This window comes from Gadus morhua, chromosome 4, assembly GCF_902167405.1.
Source record: "Gadus morhua chromosome 4, gadMor3.0, whole genome shotgun sequence".
NCBI lineage: Eukaryota > Metazoa > Chordata > Actinopteri > Gadiformes > Gadidae > Gadus > Gadus morhua.
The window spans coordinates 5,177,356-5,198,212 of NC_044051.1; the positions used below are offsets into that span (position 1 = coordinate 5,177,356).

At 44.6% G+C, this 20,857-nt stretch overlaps 1 protein-coding gene across 2 annotated transcripts; it reads right to left on the bottom strand.

The window, feature by feature from the left end:
- Positions 1–381: 381 nt before the first annotated feature.
- Positions 382–14,612, bottom strand: LOC115542668 (protein mono-ADP-ribosyltransferase PARP12). 2 transcript variants are annotated; one of them, XM_030355017.1, is made up of 12 exons: positions 13,907–14,612; positions 9,365–9,503; positions 8,586–8,961; positions 8,031–8,084; positions 7,769–7,895; positions 6,941–7,097; positions 6,477–6,576; positions 5,717–5,813; positions 5,042–5,123; positions 3,584–3,714; positions 3,231–3,382; positions 382–2,553 (listed from the first exon to the last, which is right to left on the bottom strand). In XM_030355017.1, exons 1-12 carry the CDS (start codon positions 14,185–14,187, stop codon positions 1,643–1,645), a joined length of 2,607 nt encoding a protein of 868 aa, XP_030210877.1. In that variant the 5' UTR covers positions 14,188–14,612; the 3' UTR covers positions 382–1,642. The 2 variants fall into 2 exon arrangements, with proteins under 2 accessions (XP_030210877.1, XP_030210876.1); XM_030355016.1 differs by having other exon boundaries at positions 5,042–5,126; positions 13,907–14,611.
- Between the last annotated feature and the right edge of the window lie 6,245 nt (positions 14,613–20,857).

Here is a 20,857-nt window from a genome sequence, read left to right on the forward strand (position 1 = left end):
CTGAAGGGTATAGTTCTTCTGAAGCAGATGTGCTGTGAATTACAATAGTAACACAACCGTAACAATGACCTACAAAAACTATGTCTGTGTGTTTGTGCAGTCATGGCAGACGGTTTGCTCATTTCACGGAGGAGGGCAGAGAGATGGCAAGAGGAACTCTACCACCTATCTTCCGTATCCCGAGGAAGCGCAAACAGTCCGAAATGGAGGAGACATAATATTTGTCTTTTCTTTCTTTATTTATTTTTTATTGGTTTGTTTGAAGAGAAGAGCAGAAAATAAAATTTATAATAATGGATACCAATTCCAGAAATATTATTTGAATCGAAATGAAATCATATATTGCTGGTTATTATGCACACAATATACACCGTAAGAAAATACAATGCAGACTGCACATTTAATAAAGAAGACTGGGGGAAGTTAATTTCAAATTCAACATAAGTTGAGCCTCTTTTTTTCACATGTGAATCGGGATTCAACTGGCCTAAAATATTTTCGTTGGCCTAGTCCGACCTAAGTGATTCTCACTGTTGGCGACAACCTGATTGAAATCAATACGACAAGAACGCATGGATCAAAAGAGCGCTTGTTGTAGACCAACTTCGGGAAACTGTAATTCCACCGAAGAGACGCTAGAGGTCAGCAATACTCCCCGTTGCGCAATGACGTTGGTTAGAAAAAGTGGAGTCGAATTCATGTTTGAATGGAAGCACCTTTTCATCTCTCCTTGACCCGATGATGTTTTCCACATAGGTTATGTAAAGGAGGCATAAAGGTTAGGAGACGTGACAGCACTTTGATGTCCATGTCCTACAAGCCGCAGCGAGACATTATAGGAAATCATTGGCTTGAGTTTTTCGAGCCCTGCCCGTTCCACAGATGATTGACTTGTTTCATTTCCATGTCAGTACTTCTAACTCAGTGGCTGGGTTATGATATTATTATTAGTATTTCGGTATGGTAACTCTGAAGCAAAAGGAGGGGAATTGTATTTAACACACGTAGAGCGACATACCGCAGAGCTATCTTCTAGCCACGGGGCTACCCCCGGCGCTACCAACGGGGGGGCCATATGTTTCTGACCTGATCTGACTCCGGCTCAGCATTTGTATCAAGTACCACTGCACTTCTTATGACAAATGTAATTATTGTAAGTCGCTTTGGATAAAAGCGTCTGCTAAATGCCCTAAAAGTAGGCGTGGCCTATGTGACGCATTGGCTCCGGCTTCCGCGTCTGTCTTAAAGATGCTGCCTTCTGTGGCTGGAGTAGTTATTGCAGCTTGTATGTTGGGTCCTGCTCCCCTTGTGGCTATAGTAATTACAGCTGATATGTTTGATCCTGCTTCCTTGTGGCTATGTGGAGGTAATGCAGCTTATGTGTTCGATCCTGCTTCCTTGTGGCTATGTGGGGGCGTAGCTTATGTGCTTAAAATACGTAACATTCTACAGAGGGGCAAGGTAGAACTAAACCCAAAACTGATTCCCAAAGTCCTTTAGGGCGTGTTTCCATGACTCCCGACACCACAATGACTCAGCGAAACACAACAGGGATGCGACCCTCATGAGGCCTGCACCCGTATCCAATGCCCTAACAGACATCCCGCTCACCTTACACAAGTCCTTTGGATTCGGCTTCGGGCTAGGGAAGGTCAGGAGCGGGCGGCTGGAATGGATGTCTGGAAGTCTTGGGGACATAGAACTGTGGGGGAGGAGTGGGTTTCACGTAGGCCGGGGTGTACACTGGCGGGGGCGTCAATCCTCCCACGGACCACGCCCTGGGCACGGTCGTGGCAATGGACACTGGCATTGCACTGGGCACGTGTGTGGTACTGGGCATGGGGGTGGCACTGGGCATGGGGGGGGCACTGGGCAAGAGCGGGGCACGAGGCACGGGCCCGGTCCTGGGCATGATCAGGGCCCTCTGGAAGCCCATGTCCGTTAACTTTTCCAAGAGCGTGGCATTGGACACTGGAGTGGCACTGGGCACGCGTGTGGTACTGGGCATGGGGCTGGCACGGGGCACGGGCGTGACACTGGGCACGGGCGTGGCACTGGGCATGATCGTGGCCCTCTGCAAGGCCGTGTCCGTTAACTTTTGCAAGAGCGTGGCATTGGACACTAGAGTGGCACTGGGCACGCGTGTGGTGCTGGGCATGCGCCTGGCACCGGGCACAGGCGTGGCACTGGGCAGGGGCATGGCCCTGGGCACGGGCGTGGGCTTCACCACCGGCGCGGCGGTTAGAGTTAGGGCCAGTCGTCGCCAGTCGTCGAAGACCGACACCTTCTCTCGCCTTTCCTTGTACGTGAGCAGGAACTCCGGGTAGATCTGAGGCCGGTCGAAGACAACAAAGATGGAGGGCGAGAGGATGTCGTTGACGCAGCTGTCATAGAAGAGAGCGTCCCCGCCGTCCTTTGAGGGGGGGCGCACGTAGCCGGCCTTGCCCCGGGTGTGGTGGCCCACCAGCACCCGGGACACGAACATGGAGCGGACCGTCGAGGCGTTCCCGGTGTAGTTGTGGGAGTAGCTGGCGTCCCGGGCAAAGTAACTGCCTGGGGATGGGGAAAGAGACGAGGAGAGGAGGGGAGAGGGGAGACAGAGGAGAGGAAACAGAGGGGAGGAGGGGAGAAGAGGAGAAAAGACAGAAGAGAAGAGAGGATGAGGGGGAAGTGTGACAAGATAAGAAGAGAAGAAATATGGAGCCTTTGATTTTCCAAGCCAATCAAACACTTGTCATTTGTTAAAGTTGCAGTCTGTAGGATTTAGTGCCATCTAGAGGTGAGAATGGTGATTGCAGCCAACTGAATATCGCCCCTGCCTCACCTTTATCTTTCCAACGACGTAGGACAGGTAAGGCGGTGGTACTGACCTGTGAGGTGCCAGTAGGTATCGACTAACTTTAGTTAGTTTGACAGCTCAAGTATGTAGTTTGACAGCTCAAGTATGACAGCGATTATGATTTAACATTTTAAACTTGTCCTTCTAGAGCCATTGTCCCTTCTAGGCTACTATAGAAACATGGCAGCCTCCATGGAATTGGACCCCCTCTGTAGACATTAAAGGTTCATTGTAAATCAACAACACAATTGGAATATATTTTTATGGGCTGTACGATGACTCAAACACACTTATGTATACGCAATCCCTGCCAAGACTGTTGTGCTGCATGCCCCTCATCCTACACACTGCACCTTTAAGCCCTGCAGCGGTGTCTTAGCGGCTAGCTCACCGTTGCCGTAGGAGGTCCCGTGGGTTCCGCAGATCCTCCAGTCAAAGTTCGAGCAGCAGATGGCGTCGATGTACTTGGAGTCTGTGCCGTGGAACAGCTTCCTCTCGGCCACGCAACGGCCCCCGTTCCTCGTCTTCATTTGTTCCCTTTGCCTTTTATAAGACACGATTTATAAAAAAAAATTCAAATTTAGTAAATGTTACCTTGTTTTAAAACGCTTTAATTGTAACCATTTAAAAGGGTTAGGGTTAAAATTACAGTTGATCATGATAAGCGTTATCGCTTTGATTCGACAAATCAGCGTGCTGATTTCCCTGATGTCACCCATTTTACTGCTTCTTCAAGTGACGTACAACTGAAATTGGTCCCAGAGACTCTTGTTTTGAATCCTCTCGATCTTCACAATGTCAAAGTCGGTCATCGTCTTACGAAACAGCGTCTCCACCTCCTTGTATTCTTCAGACGAATCTTGCAGCAGAACTTTCTACCAGAGACGGAGGAGAGAGCTCTTAATCAAAGATAAAAGTTCAATCAACCCAAACGTGTATATCAGGAGACTCGTCTTCTGAGCTACTTTTCAAATACATCCTAACTTTGTTTATCATCAGGATGTCATCACCATCAACACTAGGGGTGGGAATCTCTTGGCACCTCACAATTCGATTCGATTCCGATTATGAGGTCAACGATTCGATTCTGAAGCGATAATCGATGCATCTCAATGCAACAATTTTTTTTATGTACATTTCCATGCGTGATTTTCAAAAAAAAAGAAAAAAATATATATATAGGTTTGCTACTCAGAGTTTGCTAATCGCTTCCTACTTTTGTGATGATCATTAAAGACATCAACAGATGAATTAACTTATCTAATATTTCATAAGAGAGAAAGCTTTTGTCACAAATATGACTTTCTATGAAAAATGCAATAATCAATGCAGCTTGCATTATAACACAATATGGAAGCATGCAAAAAATCGGTTTCAGTTTTATTTTATTTCTAATCTTTCTTTTCTATGTCATTAAAGGAAAAGCTGCTCTTGAATTAGAAGGAGTTCTTGTGTCTGGCTGTGCGTTTGCATGCATGCTATGCGTAGGCTGAATCGCAATCGTGTCAAGACAAATCAGATTGGCCAATACACACTGAAGATAAATTCAATGATTTTGAAATTACAACAATTATCCCTCTCTGGCGAACAGAATGTTGCAGCAGGCAAAAAAAACGCCAGCAGATTTTGAAAACACAACTCAAATGGTCCTACCCCCTCTCCTTCAACGCTGACTCTGATTCCACCCATTCCAAGCACGAAGTGGTCGCGCGCGGGGCGCGGGGGAGGGGGAGTGCAGTACGACCGTTTGATTGACGTACTTACTGTCCAATGCAACTCGGTGGCTCTGGAAATCATTGGCTTGAGTTTTTCGAGCCCTGCCCGTTCCACTGATGATTGACTTGTTTAATTTTCATGTCAGTACTTCTAACTCAGTGGCTGTAAGTGGGTTATGATAAGGATTTCAAGTAATTTTGCAAAAATGGCCAAAAAAGCGAATTCCATACCCAACCTTTAATTCTGATTATTAATTGATCTGCATCGAGACAGAATAGTTCTAGCGACAATTGCGATGCATCGAAGAATCGATTATTTTTCCCACCCCTAATCAACACTGGATAACACTCAGAAATTAATGTCATCTTTCTAATAATGAATATAATATTTCTAATAACGCATGGAATTTATGATCTCAAACTAAAAAAGGAAATGTAGGTCATGTGGTTGCTTGTAACTCTGCTAATAAATTATAATTATCATTACCTTGTGTCCAGTCTCAGGAACCTGGGTCCTGTCCCAGTGCCTGGGCATAGCTTGGAAATTTGTTGGACCATTTGGAGGCCTTCTACTGAAATAGAAAAACAATAATAACTTCCCTTGAAGCGGAATAGAAAGGTCCCGTTCTGTGTGTGGTTTATGAGGCGAGTGTCCAAAGTGCCCGATGTAAGAGTAGGGCTTTGTCTCACAAAAAGTAGGGTCAATAATAGCAAAGAGGTGTGACAGTTGATACAGCGATGCAAAGTTGCCTTACTGGTGCAGTCAGTGGCGCTTTCTGTGGTCATACAATCTTATGGCATTTTCATACAGTAGCTTCCTGGTCATAAATTGGGTAATCAGCAAGAACCCACTTTATTTTTTTTCAAACCTGAGCAACTTTCAATTCTGAAAGCTAGACAATAGCAAATTGGGGAAACTGCACAAGTGGTTGAAACGTGACCCTTTTAATGTTCATGTTTACACTGCGAAATAGAACACACATATATTATTCATGTTCCATTTCATTTTATTCTGCCCAAAATGTTTTGTGCCAGTGAAGGGGGTACTCCTTCCGCTGAAAATATAACTTAGAGTCGGTACACTAGTAGAAAAAGTTTGAGAGCCACCTGTGTATCGGGACCAAGACGTTTGACTTCTCTAAAAGCAAACAGTGGAACGCACCTTGTCCTGATGACCAGCACGTCGGCGGAGGACAGGAACCGAGGCCGTCGCCTCACCAGCCTCTTGGTGCCGTGACGCTTATTGGTCTGGATCATGTCTGCAAAATGCAAAGGAATACAAATCGTACCATGCTACTTTTCCCTGTAGTCCTGCAGCAGACACTGTCTGAAGCGACTCACAGAGAGTTCACATGACAGATTATTAAAGGTCCCATGGCATGAAAATTTCAATTTTTGAGGTTTCCTAACATTAATATATATGTTCCCCTAGCCTGAAATGGCGTTAGGTGTAAAACAAGCATTAGGTATCCTGCGCCGTCTTTGAAAAATGAAAGCTCAGACGCTCCGATTTCAAATTTGGCCCTATGTGTCGTCATAAGGGGCCAATTTACCTCCCCTTACTCTGCCTTGCCTGCCAAGAGAAATGGCCCGTCAATAAGACAATGAGCTACGACCATGCGAGCGCCACATGTGTGTGTGTGTGTGTGTGTGTGTGTGTGTGTGTGCGTGTGTGTGTGTGTGTGAATACACTATCGATATCAATAAGTATTAATGATCCCCATCCATAGTCCCTGAGCAGGACGCCTCAACCTAACCTCTTCTGAGCAGTGTGTGTATGAACGGTTGTCAGCCGAATAGGTTGCGGGTGCGAACCCGCAACCTATTCGGTACCAGGTGTTGAAACTCCCTAACTCGATACCAGCTCACGGGGTGTACACCGATGGGTGGTTCGGGGGTTGTGGGGGTAACGTTGGCCTCACCCTGGAGGCTGAGTGTGTAGGCGTGGGACCCTGCGGTGAACTCCACCACCTCCTGGGGGTTGTTCTGGAACTTCTGCTCCAGCTCTGTGCTGCTGTTGGTCTGGAGCGAGAGAGCAGGTGAATTAACACACACACACACGGACACACGTACGCGGACATACACGCACACACACACACACACACACACACAAACACACACACACAGAAGGGTGTTTTTGTAAGAAGAACGAAACGGTTAAGTATTTCTATTTCTTGATCTATTCAGGTCACTTGTTTGAATAAATTAAGCATAATTCATGGCATATTTGTACTCTACCACCAATTATCTACCCTGCCCACCCCCCCCTAGCAGGTACTCTAAACTTAATGTTAACAAACCGCAAACTAACTATCAGCTGGTTTATTAAGTCTGCAGATGTGAGCCGAGTCAGGCTGGCGCCGCTTTGCAATGGTGCTGAACTCACCGGTGAATCGTACTGGTTCCAGTTCCCATCCTCGTCCTCCCAGTACCAGAGCCACTCAGTGGTGAGTAGGAAGGTGGGCTGGAGGACTGAGGAGATGGAGGAGAGACGCCTGACCTTCTGGAGTCCACGCAACATGGTGTCAAAGCACACCACTGTGCTGCAGGAAACATCACACACCGTTGACCCTCAGTATGTGGGTTTAGAGATCACAAGTGCAGCATAAAAAGTTAAAAACACAACACAACATTTGTTCGATCAATTTAATGATTAAAAAATGGGTTTTTCAATTAAAGGGTTTCAATCTGGGATTAAACAGAGTAGCCTCATTTAAACTAAAAGGGTTTCAAACTAGGATTAAACGGAGTAGACACATGTCAACAAAATTGGTTTCAAACTCGGATAAAATGGAGTAGGCCAATTCAAACAAAAGGGGTTTCAAATTTGGATTAAAACGGACTAGGCTGATTTAAACAACAAGGGTTTGAAACCGGTATTAAAACGTGTAGTCTCAATTCTCAAAGGGTTTCAAACTGGTATCAAACCAAATAGACATTTAAATACAAAGGGTTTCAAACTTGGATTTAACAAAGTAGGCAAATTTCAACAAAAAAGGGTTTGAAACCGGGATTTAATGGTCTAGGCAAATTTTAACTAAAAGGGTTTCAAACTGAGATAAAACGGTCAAAGCTTATTTTAACCAAAAGAGTTTCAAACTGAGTTTAAACAGAGTAGGCTCATTTAAATAAAAAGGGTTTCAAACATGGATAAAATGGAGTATGCTCATTTAAACAGCACCTTCAATCCGACACGCTGTCGTCCGTCCCATACCTGTATGTCTTTTTGGGGTCACAGTAATCCTCTTCTATCTTCTCTGAGCTATCCAGCAGCGTCCACTGATGGCCCTTCAGAACTTCCCAGCTGTAAGGCAGCCTGCAATGAGCTCGGAAACACCTTTCTGAAGAAGACAGGGAGGATCAGGATTATCTGTGATTCATACGGCTAACACATCAGGTAATCTCAGGTGCTCAGGTGGCAACAGGTTTTTTGTATACAATTGAGTTATAAATAAGATCTGTTAGTTTTAACTCACCTATGGGGTTTCTACAGGTGCCTTTAAGGAAGTACAGGCAAATCTCGGTTTTATCTGAAAAACATATCAAACAATGAACAACTATTTTCAGATCAATGGACGAGCACTTCCATGGAAGGTTTGCAATGGGTTTTAAAATATGTTCTCCCGTTCTCCAGACATCGTGTTGCACTTACAACGTCATAATATATTACATTCATGACACTGTGTTGTATTTCAAATAATATTTAGTCGTTGTTTTGAGATGCAGATATATCAATGGACTGCAATTATACAGCGCTTTGCTAACCAGGGGCCACTCAAAATGCTTTACAATACTGCCTAACATTCACCCATTCATGCACACATTCACATACCGACGGCGGTGCGGGCCATGCAAGGTGACAGCCAGCTCGTCTAGAGCAGTTTAGGGTTAGGTGTCTCACTCAGGGACACCTCGACACAGCTAGGAGGAGCCGGGGATCGTGCAACCAATGAGCTGAAGCTGATTCACTCACTCACAAAAACATATAGTAGAAAACAAATGTAAATATCAAATAAACGTTCCGGCTTTACCACGAGGCGGTCTTCTCATTCCACCACCACCACCTCTTAGAGCACCAGCTCCACCGATAGCAAAAGCACCACCAGCACCACCGACACCACCCATAGCACCATCCATAGCTCCAACGGTCCCAGGGACCTGATTGGCCTGTCCGGCCTGCTTGGCCTTGTGCTCGATGCTACTCAGGACTTTCTTGTTGATGTACAGCTGCTTCATTGACGCCATGAGGTCGTTGGGGATGCGGCTCTTCTGCAGCATCTCGAATGGCTGCGGCTCGTAGAAGTCGTGGGCCCGCGAGCAGCAGCAGTTACGACGCAGGTATTGCTCACAGATGTGGATCCTTTTGCAGCCATCCCGGCATCCGGTGTTGTTGTAGTCGAAGCACACCTGTCGTGGTGGAGAGGGGGTGTTTTTAATGATTGTCATTCAGGACAGGGATATTCGCATGGCAGAGAAATGTTGATCTACATAGTAAAAAAATAATAAATGAACTAAAACCATTTGAAAGTATAAAAAAATTATATTTTGGAATTAAATTGCAAATTTGTATTCCAAAATAAATATGATTTAACTATTGGCAATGTTCGCCCACAAAATTAAAGTTAAAGGGTATTTTGAGCGACAGAATCACATCAACCCACTATATGTTGCCTTCTGACAGAAAAAAAAACACTCAAGCAACCGTTTCCTTAAGCTAACATTGAACCGAACAATATATAACATGACTGGAAGTGTTGAGCTACAGTGAACCCTCAATCCTCTCCTCCGATCTACCAGCTCACACACTTACATCGGGGAGCAGTGCCATGTCGTTCTGCAGCAGCAACACACATATCTCCTTCTTGTCCAGATCTTCCAAGCCGTGTGTTCTCAGAAGTCTGGCGTTGTGTTCGGAGTGGAGGTCGTGGGAGAAGGAACACTTGGCCCGCCTGTAAATCCAACGGGTTTTCAGGGGAGACATTAGGAGAAAAAGGTCAGGGAGTGACGCCTTTGGAAAACCTCATGTGGTCAAGGAACGCCTACAACGTGTTGGTAGGCGTTCCCCTCACCAGCAGCCGAAGAATAATGGACTGTTCTAGATGCCTCAGACACCAGCCTTCCGAGTTTCAAGTGGGGAAATCTCCCAGCTTTCTTGTGTCATTTCACGGAGGCACGCCCCCTTTTGGTCGGGCCCCCTCGAAATTCTGAGAGTATAACGAGTTCAGTTATGACCCTCTCAACAAAAATGGCTGCGCCCGTAAAGACATTTATTTTCTTTGTATTTGTACCACGCAGTGGCGGTTCCTTAAAGGGGGCAACGGAGTCAACGCCTCCTCGTGATAAAACAAAATTATTTACGTGATTATGAAATTATTATAAAAAAATATTTTTCTTTCAAAATTATCTATGTGCAATGTGTGTTTATTACTGAATAATAAAAAATTGCCAAGTGCCTTTGCAAGGCAGGAGGCTGGCCGACGCTACTCTATGTCCGGGGCTATCCGCTGAAGGGAGGCAAAGAGGCCAAAACGTATCTTTGCCGCCTTTGAGAATAAAAGATAGCCAATCACAATTCAGTTCCACTGTTGCGAGGTAAATCATCCACACCATGTTAAACATAGGAAGGGCGGCCAGCCGCATCTACTCCTTGCAACCAATCACAAATCAGCTATTTATTTTTCTAACGTTCTAAGCAAATGAGCCTTCAGTTGCCACCTTCAGTTGCCGCCTTCTGCGGCAAATGAGCTGGCTCATTTGTATTACATTTAAGTTTAGAAGCATTGCACTCTGCTGACACACTATTAAGTGTCTAGTTTTTAGTTAGGATCCTCTATAACTGTGCGTTCACACCAAACGCGATGGGGCGACAAGATCCCATACAAAGTGAACGTAGAGACGCGTATCGGGCGAATTTTTCACGAGAGAAAACCAGCGACAAGTTTTGATTTGTCGCACACCACACTTTCACCGTGCACAGGCGAGCACGTTCACGAGGATTTGTGGTGCGACAAATTCGCCTGAGTTGAAATATTTCAACTTGACACGAATTTAGCGTGATGACAACCAATCAGCGTTCAACCGTCAAACTCGGTGCAGTGCAGTCCGGGGTGAACTGCAGCATGGAGGAGAAAGTGATGTTGCCGTTTGCGACTCCCGGAGCTCTAACGTATATAATATAATATAATTGTATGGATCATATCACGGCCAAAAGCTCTGTGCGCCTCCGGATGGCCGTAGCGCGGGGAGCTCTCATAGGGATTGGGTTTCTCGGGGTTTGTTTACCGGCGTTGCTATGGTTTCCGGTCTTGTGTGTTCCAAAGGTTTATTAGGTAGGCCTATCTAATAAATCTCTGTCTAATCAATACTTCATTCACTGCCTCTTCCGGGGTCATTACAATATTAAGAATAGACTGTGTCGGGTCCTCGGGCGTCCCTCCCTCTTCCACAAAAGGTAAAGACATGCAATGGTGGTTACTGTGGTGAACGCACAGTAATAAGCCTCCACACGACGCGTCATGCAAGTATGTTTTTTAACTGTGCATTCACACCAAACACGACATTTGTCGCCCGTTCGCATTGTCGCCCAAGTTTTGTCGCTCCACAAATCATAATCTGTCGCTGTGCAAGTTTTGTCGAATTTGTCGCGCCACAACAAGATAATCCCTGGTGAGCTCGGTCATCAACCGCTACTGGTACCACGTTTGTCATTTTAACGTTGATTTTAAATGCTCAAACACACTTGATTATATTGCTACTTTATTCCCTGTGTGGGAGGGCCCCAGGAAAAGCCACTTAGGTGGCGTGTGGCAGAGGTAAACTGCCGGCGTTGAGGTGGCTGTCCGCTACCGTGTTTGTTGGCTCCAGTACGGGTTTGGGCAGCCCATCCGTGTCCCTTCCTGGTTCCTTCCTGGTCGGAGGGGCCCCACATTGGGCGCCAGTGTGGCAGGGTCGCTCCTGACCACAGGCCACCTAATTGGCTTTTCCTGGGGCCCTCCAACACAGGACACGGGTAGATGTTCGATTAAATATACCTTTGTTTAAGGTGGCAGGTGGTATTCGCCGAGCTGATGTTACAAGCTGCCCTGACAGTAGTAGCTCCCTCCTGAGTGTGTGTGGTGATAGCTGGTTTATCCTGGGTGCCATGGTTGCTCTGCACCACAGGTATGCAGCCCCACCCTGCCAGTGTCTTATCAGTCTGACTCAGGCCAGGTGAGGCTGTAAACCAGCTATCAACTCACACTCCACACACACCCTCCACAGTAGTAAAAGTAAATTGAAGAGAGAGAGGGACACACTAAATGAATTGTTACATGGGGGATGGAGAAGGCATGGGGGGTTGTGAGGAGGGGAGATAGAGGGAGGAGGAGGGCAGAGTATGGGCAGTTTTATTTTTCACCCTTATTCTGTCTCACGCATGCTTTTTTATTTCATCCAGAGAAACATTTGTTGTTAATGATCGAGTTCAAAATTGCCAAGATGGAGGAGTGGGGTAGAGAGAGGAGAGGGGGGAGAGAGAAAGGGAGGTAGAGGTGGAGGGGGGAGTATGGGCTCTGCATACAGGTATCTGCTGTTATTTTATTCACCCTTCGTTCTCCTTCATTCTCAAACACTTTCTTTGTTTCTCCACGGAAACATTTGTTCTGTGTAAATGTTAGGATGCCAGTGTTCCGCAGGGCTGAGTTTTATTTGGCCAGTTTGCCAGCCAGTTTATTGTAATTTGAATTACAATATTTTTTTTAAATTATCCAATATTAGAATATTGAAATGATTGGAGATAAAGATGCCATCACTGAGGAAACTACACACTAGAAGCCTATTAGGCCATGGCTCTGTTTCTTTTGTTGCTGAAAAAGACATGGTCAATAAAAAGAAATTGATCATACTGTTGCAGTTGTATTTATGTATTTTACACGGCTCTATTGATTGGAAGACATACTTTTAGTTTCAGGAACTAAAAACGTAAAGTTGGGTAAATTAGAATATACAATTTAGTTGAATTGGTAATGGAGTAGTTATTATTACATTCAACTTAAATGTTCTATTCCATTCCATTATGGGCTCAAGTAGCCTACATTGAACCACTTCACTTATTCAACTAATTTCATTACTTAAAAATTTTAAGGCAATGAGTTACCTTACTTTTTTTAATTAGATTCTACTTATCCGGGTTTACAGTGTAGCTGCATGCCTGCCTGCTTTTGTAATTTTTTTTTTTTTTTTTTAAAGATATTCATCAGCACTCACTGCAGCCTTTCCTCTTCGGGTAAGTCGAGTAATTTATTGCCAACCGTAAATCGTGCATATCAAGTAGGCTAGCAAACACCGTTGCCATTCAACTCAATGTCCGCTGGCTTTCTGCTTAATGTGAAACTTATAACAACTCGTGCATGTATGTAAGTGTGCAGGGGCGGCCTTCCCTACAGGCGGGTTAGGCGGCCGCCTAGAGCGCCATCTAGAGGGGGAGCGCAAAATAATGCGCCCGAAAAAAAAAAAAAACACAATTATATTTTTTTTCCCTCCTGGCGCATATTTTTGCGCCCCTTCTATATCTCCAACCAATATTTTGACATTAAAAACAATAAATCTAACATTAGGGTAAAATGAGCCAAAAATCGAAAACGGAAGGGGAACCTACCTCCTTGGTTTCGTCAGAACATGCTAGTACTATAAGGTGTTTGGTTAGAGTGTTTTCAAGAATCGAGAATCAAGAACGAAATCAAGAAAATGAAGAGGCAAAAGCCATCCGGGGCGCAATTTTTTCCTCCGTGGATTTTGTTCTTGAATTAATGTTTGTTCATCGTTGCGATCGTTGTTGTGTTTATGTGAAAGAAATGCAGTTACAGGGCAAAACAGTTTTTCAAGGTTGCAATTCAGTTTTCGTGGGGAATTAACAAACTATTTTTTTTTTTTTTTGCGGAGGGGGGGGGGGGGGGCGCCAGGAGTGAAGCTTGCCTAGAGCGCCAAATGTGCTGGGGCCGCCCCTGTAAGTGTGTGCAGTTTCGTTTTTCTACCGGTTAGAGAACCGTTTTAGCACTGGAACCGTTTGAAAAGTAGGCTACAGAGGCACAGGCATCGGATAAAACCCAAACGACACCCAAGTCACATGGTGTATATAAACATATTGATAGATAGTGATATGAAGTGCAGGTCACTCAACGGGAGTGTTGTAACGCGCAAAGTCCAAGATGTAATCAATAGTGAGACCACTACGCAACATAAACACAATATCAAAACAAGACGATCAGACCTTCGATAACCGGACAATACAAGCCCAGCCAGGGAAGGGGCATCCCTCCGCCAGGCCTTTAGGGCGCCACCGGTGCACCATGCATAATAGTAAATCGTCCCTCACCTTCCAGGAACAAACTGGCACTCGCCGTACAGGTAGGTTTTACAGAGATGTAAACTGCTGCATCCAGGTCCAGCGCACACCAGCCTTCTGCACAGTCGGAGAGCCGTCTTGGCGATCAGACGCTTCTCTCCATTATAATGCGCGTTGGCGAACCGGTCTCGGTTGCTGATGATCTCGTTCACCGTCGAGACGTCACCGAAATCTAAGTTGGCCACAAGTTCCTCCCGGTTTGTGGATCCGAGTTTCCCGCAGAGATATTTGACTATGGCAGATTCTGGCATTTCAATTCCCTGTATTCACGGGCCTCTCACTCCAAGTTGTACGCGGCTTTTGGACTCGGTGGGTCGCGATTCACGCCAGCAGTCGGGATGAGTGTCCTTTTCTAACGAATGGAAAACGAAACATAAGTTTCGTAGGCGGATCCGCCTTCAAGTCGCCAAACCAGCGTAACTGTCTCATTCGTTTGGGCGCCGCCCAGAGGATCAGCTCCGCCTCCGAAAGTTCAACTGTCAAACAGCGGATCCTGAGCGGACCCATGTCGGATCCCTGGACGCGGACGCGCCTTTCACAAAGGATGGCTCCGCCCACTGTCAAACAGCGGATCCTGAGCGGACCCATTTCAGATACCTGGGCGCGGCTGCGCCATTCACAGAGGATGGCTCTGCCCACTGTCAAAAAACGGATCCTGAGCGGACCCATTTCGGATACCTGGACGCGGACGCGCCTTTCACAGAGGATGGCTCCGCCCACTTATAACGGTTGAACTTAACAGCTATCGTCGCTTAGACGCGTAAAGAGCCGGAGAAGGTCATCATTTGAGATTTTCTTTGCTTTTTCAACTTTGTGCTGAATCCTCTTGACTGAGTACGTGCGTTTATTAATTGAGTTATTGCGACATTCACAGTAAACATTGGCCTTTGTGTTTTCATCTTGTAGGGGCTATGCTATAATTGTATTGTAATGACTTTGTTTGATACTGAACTAGCAGTAGAACCGAGAAGTGATGGATCATGTGAGTCTGTATTTGACATAAAATGCACTACCAATTTTGGCAGACTGTTATGTATGGGACAATGTATAGAACGCCGGTCATTATGGGGAAAATGAGCCCTGTACCGGTCTGGTCTGTTTTAATGCCCATATCCATTATCTACTCATAGCCTATGCTAGCGGCATGTAGCTGCTCGCTTGCATGTTGGTGGGCAGGCACGATTGCATAGCATAGTCTAAACCCCCCAATTTGTTAAACAAAGATCTAGGAACATGAAACCACATTGAATTAGCCTGAGACAAGTAAGATTTAATCCAATTTATCCTAAAGGTACCGACCAATGCTTCAAAGTCAAGAGCTCTAACACCACCCTTCTCATATTCTCTCACCAACTGAGATCTTTTAATATAATGAGTTTGGTTTCTCCATATGAACTGGAAAATAACTGAATTGGCTTTTTTAATATTGTTGTTATGTTAGAAACGAACAAGGAGTGACAAGGATAGTTTAATTTAGATATACCTTCTGCTTTAGATAAAATTATCCTTCCAAAAATGTTAAGATCTCTTGTTAGCCAGTGACTGAGGGATTTTTTCACATCTGTTATACGATTTGAAACATTAACGTCTTCCTTCTAATAAGGTTTTTAGATAATGTTATTCCTAAGTATTTCACCTCAGGTTCAACTCTAATTGAAGCAATAACTGAGTCTTCACTTGTATGAATGGGGAGAAGTTCACATTTCTTTATATTAAGTGAGAGTCCTGAAGCTTTTGAAAAAAAAGAGATTGTATTTAGGGATTTATCCACCATTGATTTATCTTTTAAAAATATGGATGCATCATCTGCAAATTGACTTATTTTAAATTCCTTATTGAAAAAAGTAATACCTTCTATTTCCGTGGTATAATAATAATAATAATTCATTCATTTTCTATAGCGCTTTTCAGTGACCCAAAGACGCTTACAAAATAAAACACGAAGAAGGAGATGACAATCAGGGGGGACAAGCGGAAGACAGCACAACAGAGAACAGAAGCAAGGTGTGTGATAATAGATAGGGATAGGGATAAGGGTGGTTATGGGTAGGGGAGGTCATAGGCTTGGGAAAAGAGGTACGTTTTTAAACGGGATTTGAATATGGGATGGGAGGGAGAGTCGCAGACAGGTTGGGGGAGAGAGTTCCAGAGTCGGGGTGCTGTTCGTGAGAAGGCTCTGTCACCAAAGGTTTTGAGTTTGGATCGTCGGACAGTCAGAGTGAGAGTGGAGGAGGATCTGAGGGTTCGGGAGGGGCAATGGGGGATGAGGAGGTCAGACAGGTAGGGCGGGGCAAGGCGGTGGAGAGCTTTGAAGGTCAGTCTGTTGAGTAAAGCATTTTCCACTCCTCTATATACCTGTTTAAAGATGAGAATAGATTTTTGTTCTGTAATTTTCTGTTGTAACCATATACACATAATAAAATGTGGTTGAATCCATTAATTTCTGCTGAAACCATTAGCCAATAACCATTAGGGTCACCTTTGTGGTCAATAATCCTCCCAGGGAATCTGTTTAATAAAATCATAACTCCAGCCGAATGTGAGGTTCCATGACTGAAGAAAATAGAATCTCCCAATTGCAATTTCCAAAATTTTGTCTCGGCAAAATTGGGTTTCTTGCAAAAAAACACAACTAGCCCTTTGCTCCTTACAGAAAATAAAAATAGCCTTATGTTTTACATTATTTTTTAAACCCCCTAGCATTTAAAGAAATAAAGGACAACATTTAGGTAGTCGGCCTAAGTATATAGCCTTAAAAGAATGTACCAAAAGAGTGTAGTAATGCGCAGGAATGAGTAACTTAGTCCTTAACCTTTATGTTTAGTTAAAAAAAACCCTCCAATCATCATAAAGGGAAAGAAAAAGACCTTCATATAAACAGCTATTGTAGTAAGGTCTAATATGTGAACAACAATGACGTATTATTACTCATACTATCGTAATTCTCTGATTTTAAACTTTTATAAACTTACTAATAGAAAACTTTCAAGTCAATAAGCAGAAAAAAGACCAGTTATAGAAACCTGTATAACATAAAGATATACCCTTATTATGAACATTTATTTTTAAAAACAACAAAAAGAAGCATTCAGTCTGTCTCAGCCAAACACTGGCATGCAAAAAAAGGATATTGGCTGTAACAGCGTCACATTATCCGTATGATCTAATCATTACATCGGTTTATTTGCCCTGTAATCTACAATATAGTCATTCACGAACAAAGGGCGGGTAGGCAATACTGACACATCGGAACTGGAGCATATATGCCAACCGAATGTTAGAGAAAAGTGTGAACCTAAGTTAGAGTTCTGCCAGCCATTTATGATAGAAAAAACTTGCGTTCACTCAGGGTTCACTCTTCGGTTATCGATAAGCGTGTATCCTTCCTTCAAGAATGCTCTTTTACCTCTCTTCCTGGCTTCCTGAACCAACAGCCACAGCTTCGTACGAGCCTCCCGGTCTTCTTTTGAGAAGTCTTCTTTGAAGCGTATGTGCATGTCTTTGCACACTCTGGCATCCTTCGACTTCTTCCAGACTTCATCCCGTACCACTCTCATTCCGAACTGGATGATGATCGCTCTCGGTGTGTTGTTGGAGGTAGCGGCGTCGCCTTTTCTTCCCAGCTGGTGAACGGTGTCTACGGTGTCTCGCAGACGCTCCACGGACATGGGACGACTCTTGTAAGTATGCCGAGACCGACTTCTCTGGTGTCCTCTCCATCCTTCTCTGTGAGACCAATCATCCGCAGGTTCCATCTTCGCTTGTAGTGGGTTTGCTCTGCATGAGCTTCTTTCAACAGGTTATTTTCTCTGTGAAGGATGTCGAACTTTTCCTGTAGCACGCAGATTCCCTCTCTGTTTTCTTTGGCAGCCGTTGTATTAGCTTTGATACGTCTGTCGAAACTCTTCAAAAGTTCAGTCTGTTCATCCATTTTCCGGGTCAGAGCTTGCACGGCATGTCAAATTACAGCATTAGTGTTTCCGTCTTCCATTCCGCTTTGGCCTCTGTTTCTTGGGATTTGGCTCTTTTATTGGCGTGTCGATATCGTCACATGCCACGTGGAAGTATTCCTCTCGAAAAAAGAAAAAGTTAAAAAGAGAAAAAGCTCAACTGTTTTCTATTTATGTTACTGATTGACACGAAATTAAATAGCTGTTTAGCAGAGGGTTTTTACACTGTTAAATCATGGTTCAAGGACTGAATAAAGAACAAGAAACCGGAGCCTGCAAAAGTGCTGCCTCTCACTCCGCAATCTTGAAACCCCTCTCGGGAAATCGAACACAGCACGCTGTTCGACACAAAACGAAAAACGGCTGATCAACTGTCATTTTAACCATTTTAAAATAATAAAAATATTTGCTCAAATGGTTAAAATCAAAAAAAATTAAAACACGATGATTTTTAAAATTGTGTTATCGTTATCGTTTTGATAACGCTTTTATAACGTTAACTTACGTTATAACGTTATCTTATCTTTATAACGTTATCGTTATAAAAACATTATTTCATATAACGTTTTTGTAATATCGTTAGACGAGGAAGACGAGGAACGGCGGGCGTTACGTGGCCGAGAGGAAGCTGTCCCACAGCACAGACTCAAAGTATATCGATGACATCTGCTCCTTGAACTATGACTGGAGGATCTGCGGAACCCACAGAACTGCCTGCGGAAAGGGTGAGCTGACCACTAAGACATAGCTGCAGGACTTAAAGGTGCAGTGTATACGATAAGTGGCAACTAGCAGAACAGATTTGGCAGAGATTGTATATTCATGAATGTGTTTTAGTTATCGTATAGCTCATAAAAAAATATCCCAATTGGGTGTTGTTAATTTTTACAATGAGCCTTTAATATCTACAGAGGGAGCAGGTCCGATGCCGCGGAGGCGGCCATGTTTCTACAGTAGCCTAGGTCGGAACACAATCAAATGAATTATCCGGAGACAAAGCAACACTTCATATTTCCTCTCTTCTTAAAGGTTGGGTAGGTGATTCGCTTTTTTGGCCATTTTTGCAAAATTACTTGAAATCCTTATCATAACCCGCTTACAGCCACTGAGTTAGAAGTACTGACATGAAAATTAAACAAGTCAATCATCTGTGGAACGGGCAGGGCTCGAAAAACTCCAGCCAATCATTTCCATTGCCACCTCGTTGCATTGGACAGTAAGTACGTCAATCAAACGGTCGTACTGCACTCCCCCTCCCCCGCGCCCCGCGCGCGACCCCTTCGTGCAGTACTCGTGACCCAGAGCTCGTGACCCAGAGCAAGCTCCTGTTTGTTGTTATCCTGCGGTAGCTACTGGAACTAGTTAATCCACATTTGGACCTAGCAGTAGAAGACAATTTCCATGGCAGACAAGACGCCACCATCCCCACCAACACCACCACCACCAGCAAAGAGAAGGAAAACTCTTTTTCAGAGAGTAACTGATAATAAAAACGCTGAAAGAGAAAAACTGAAATCAAGAATAATCCTAGGCGCTGCTTTCGAACGTTGGCGGCAACTGAAGGTCTAAAAACCGATGCTTGTGTGGCGGTTGACCTAGTTTCAAAGTTTATACCGTTTATACTCGGTAATACCGGTGTGGAGACGAGTGTATTACTCGGTGTGAAAATGTCCACACCGCGGCAACCCTAGTGAAAACCAGGACTTCCAATACAATTATATGAAACAAACATACATTTTCTAAAAATAGTAATGATTTATGTGACCGTTTAATGTTTATAACATCTGGTGCAACCATAGCAGCGAGAACGTATTCTCAGCAGGGGGTGCTGGGAAAAAAAAAACTCAGCCTGCACTAGACTCGCAACTCGTTACATTGATAAAAAAGATGTATAGCAGCGCAGCTCAATTACACCAGTGCATGCGCGCACAGTTGAAAATCGATCGTTCACATCCAGCTGCTCACAGAACAAGTTTTGCGCACCACCGCTACCCTCACACTTTTTCACATAACCTTTTTTCAGCACTAGGTCATATGAGCATTAAATAAATGCTGCGTCTCAAAATGCCTTGGACAGCAGCGAGGATGACTCGCTTTGCCACGGGCCGAAACAGTTCGGAGCGACCACAGCCAGAGCGAACACAGCGGGGCAGAGGAGTGTCAGGAATAGTCTTTGGTGTACACATCAGTACGGCCTATTTGCACTACTGTTTAGTGGCAATGCAGTGTTTTATTCGATGCCTTTTTATTTTCGTATATTATTTCAATGAATACAATTTATTCATTCATAAAAACCGGATCTGGTCTTCAAATCTTTTTTCCAAATATAGGTCGTCTTACAATGGGGTTTGTGTTTATATTCGGACCAATACGGTACAGCGGGCGCTCACATGACGTTAAGCATTTCCTGGTGTATAATGTGACGCTTCAGAACCTAAAATCCCGTTTCTCCCCGTTGACACGACAACACATAACCGGCGTTTTCAGAAATCTCCACTTTGGCCGGAGTTTTTAGAAATGATCGTTTTCTGTGATAAGACAGGGCCTCGGACAGGGGGTGTTGCAGCACCCCCAGCACCCCTACTTCCCGCGGTACTGGGTGCAACTTACAGCTGAATGTAGTGCCATGTTGTTAAACGAAAACCTACGCTAGCCTGGCTCGCTCTCGCGCATCTCTGTTCGCGCTCGTGCATGATTGCGCGTCCAGGTACTTGGAATGGGTGGAGTCAGAGTCAGCGTTGAAGGAGAGGGGGTAGGACCCTTTGAGTTGTGTATTTTCAAAATCTGCTGGCGTTTCGCAAATCACCTACCCAACCTTTAACTTGTCCCACTTCCCTCTCCTCTCCTCCTCTGTCTACTCCTCTCCGCCTCCTGTCTCCTCCTCTGTCTCCTCCTCTCCTCTGTCTTCTCATCTCATCTCCTCCTCTTTCCCCTCCTGTCCTCTTCTCTCCGTCTCGCCAGCTACTCCCAC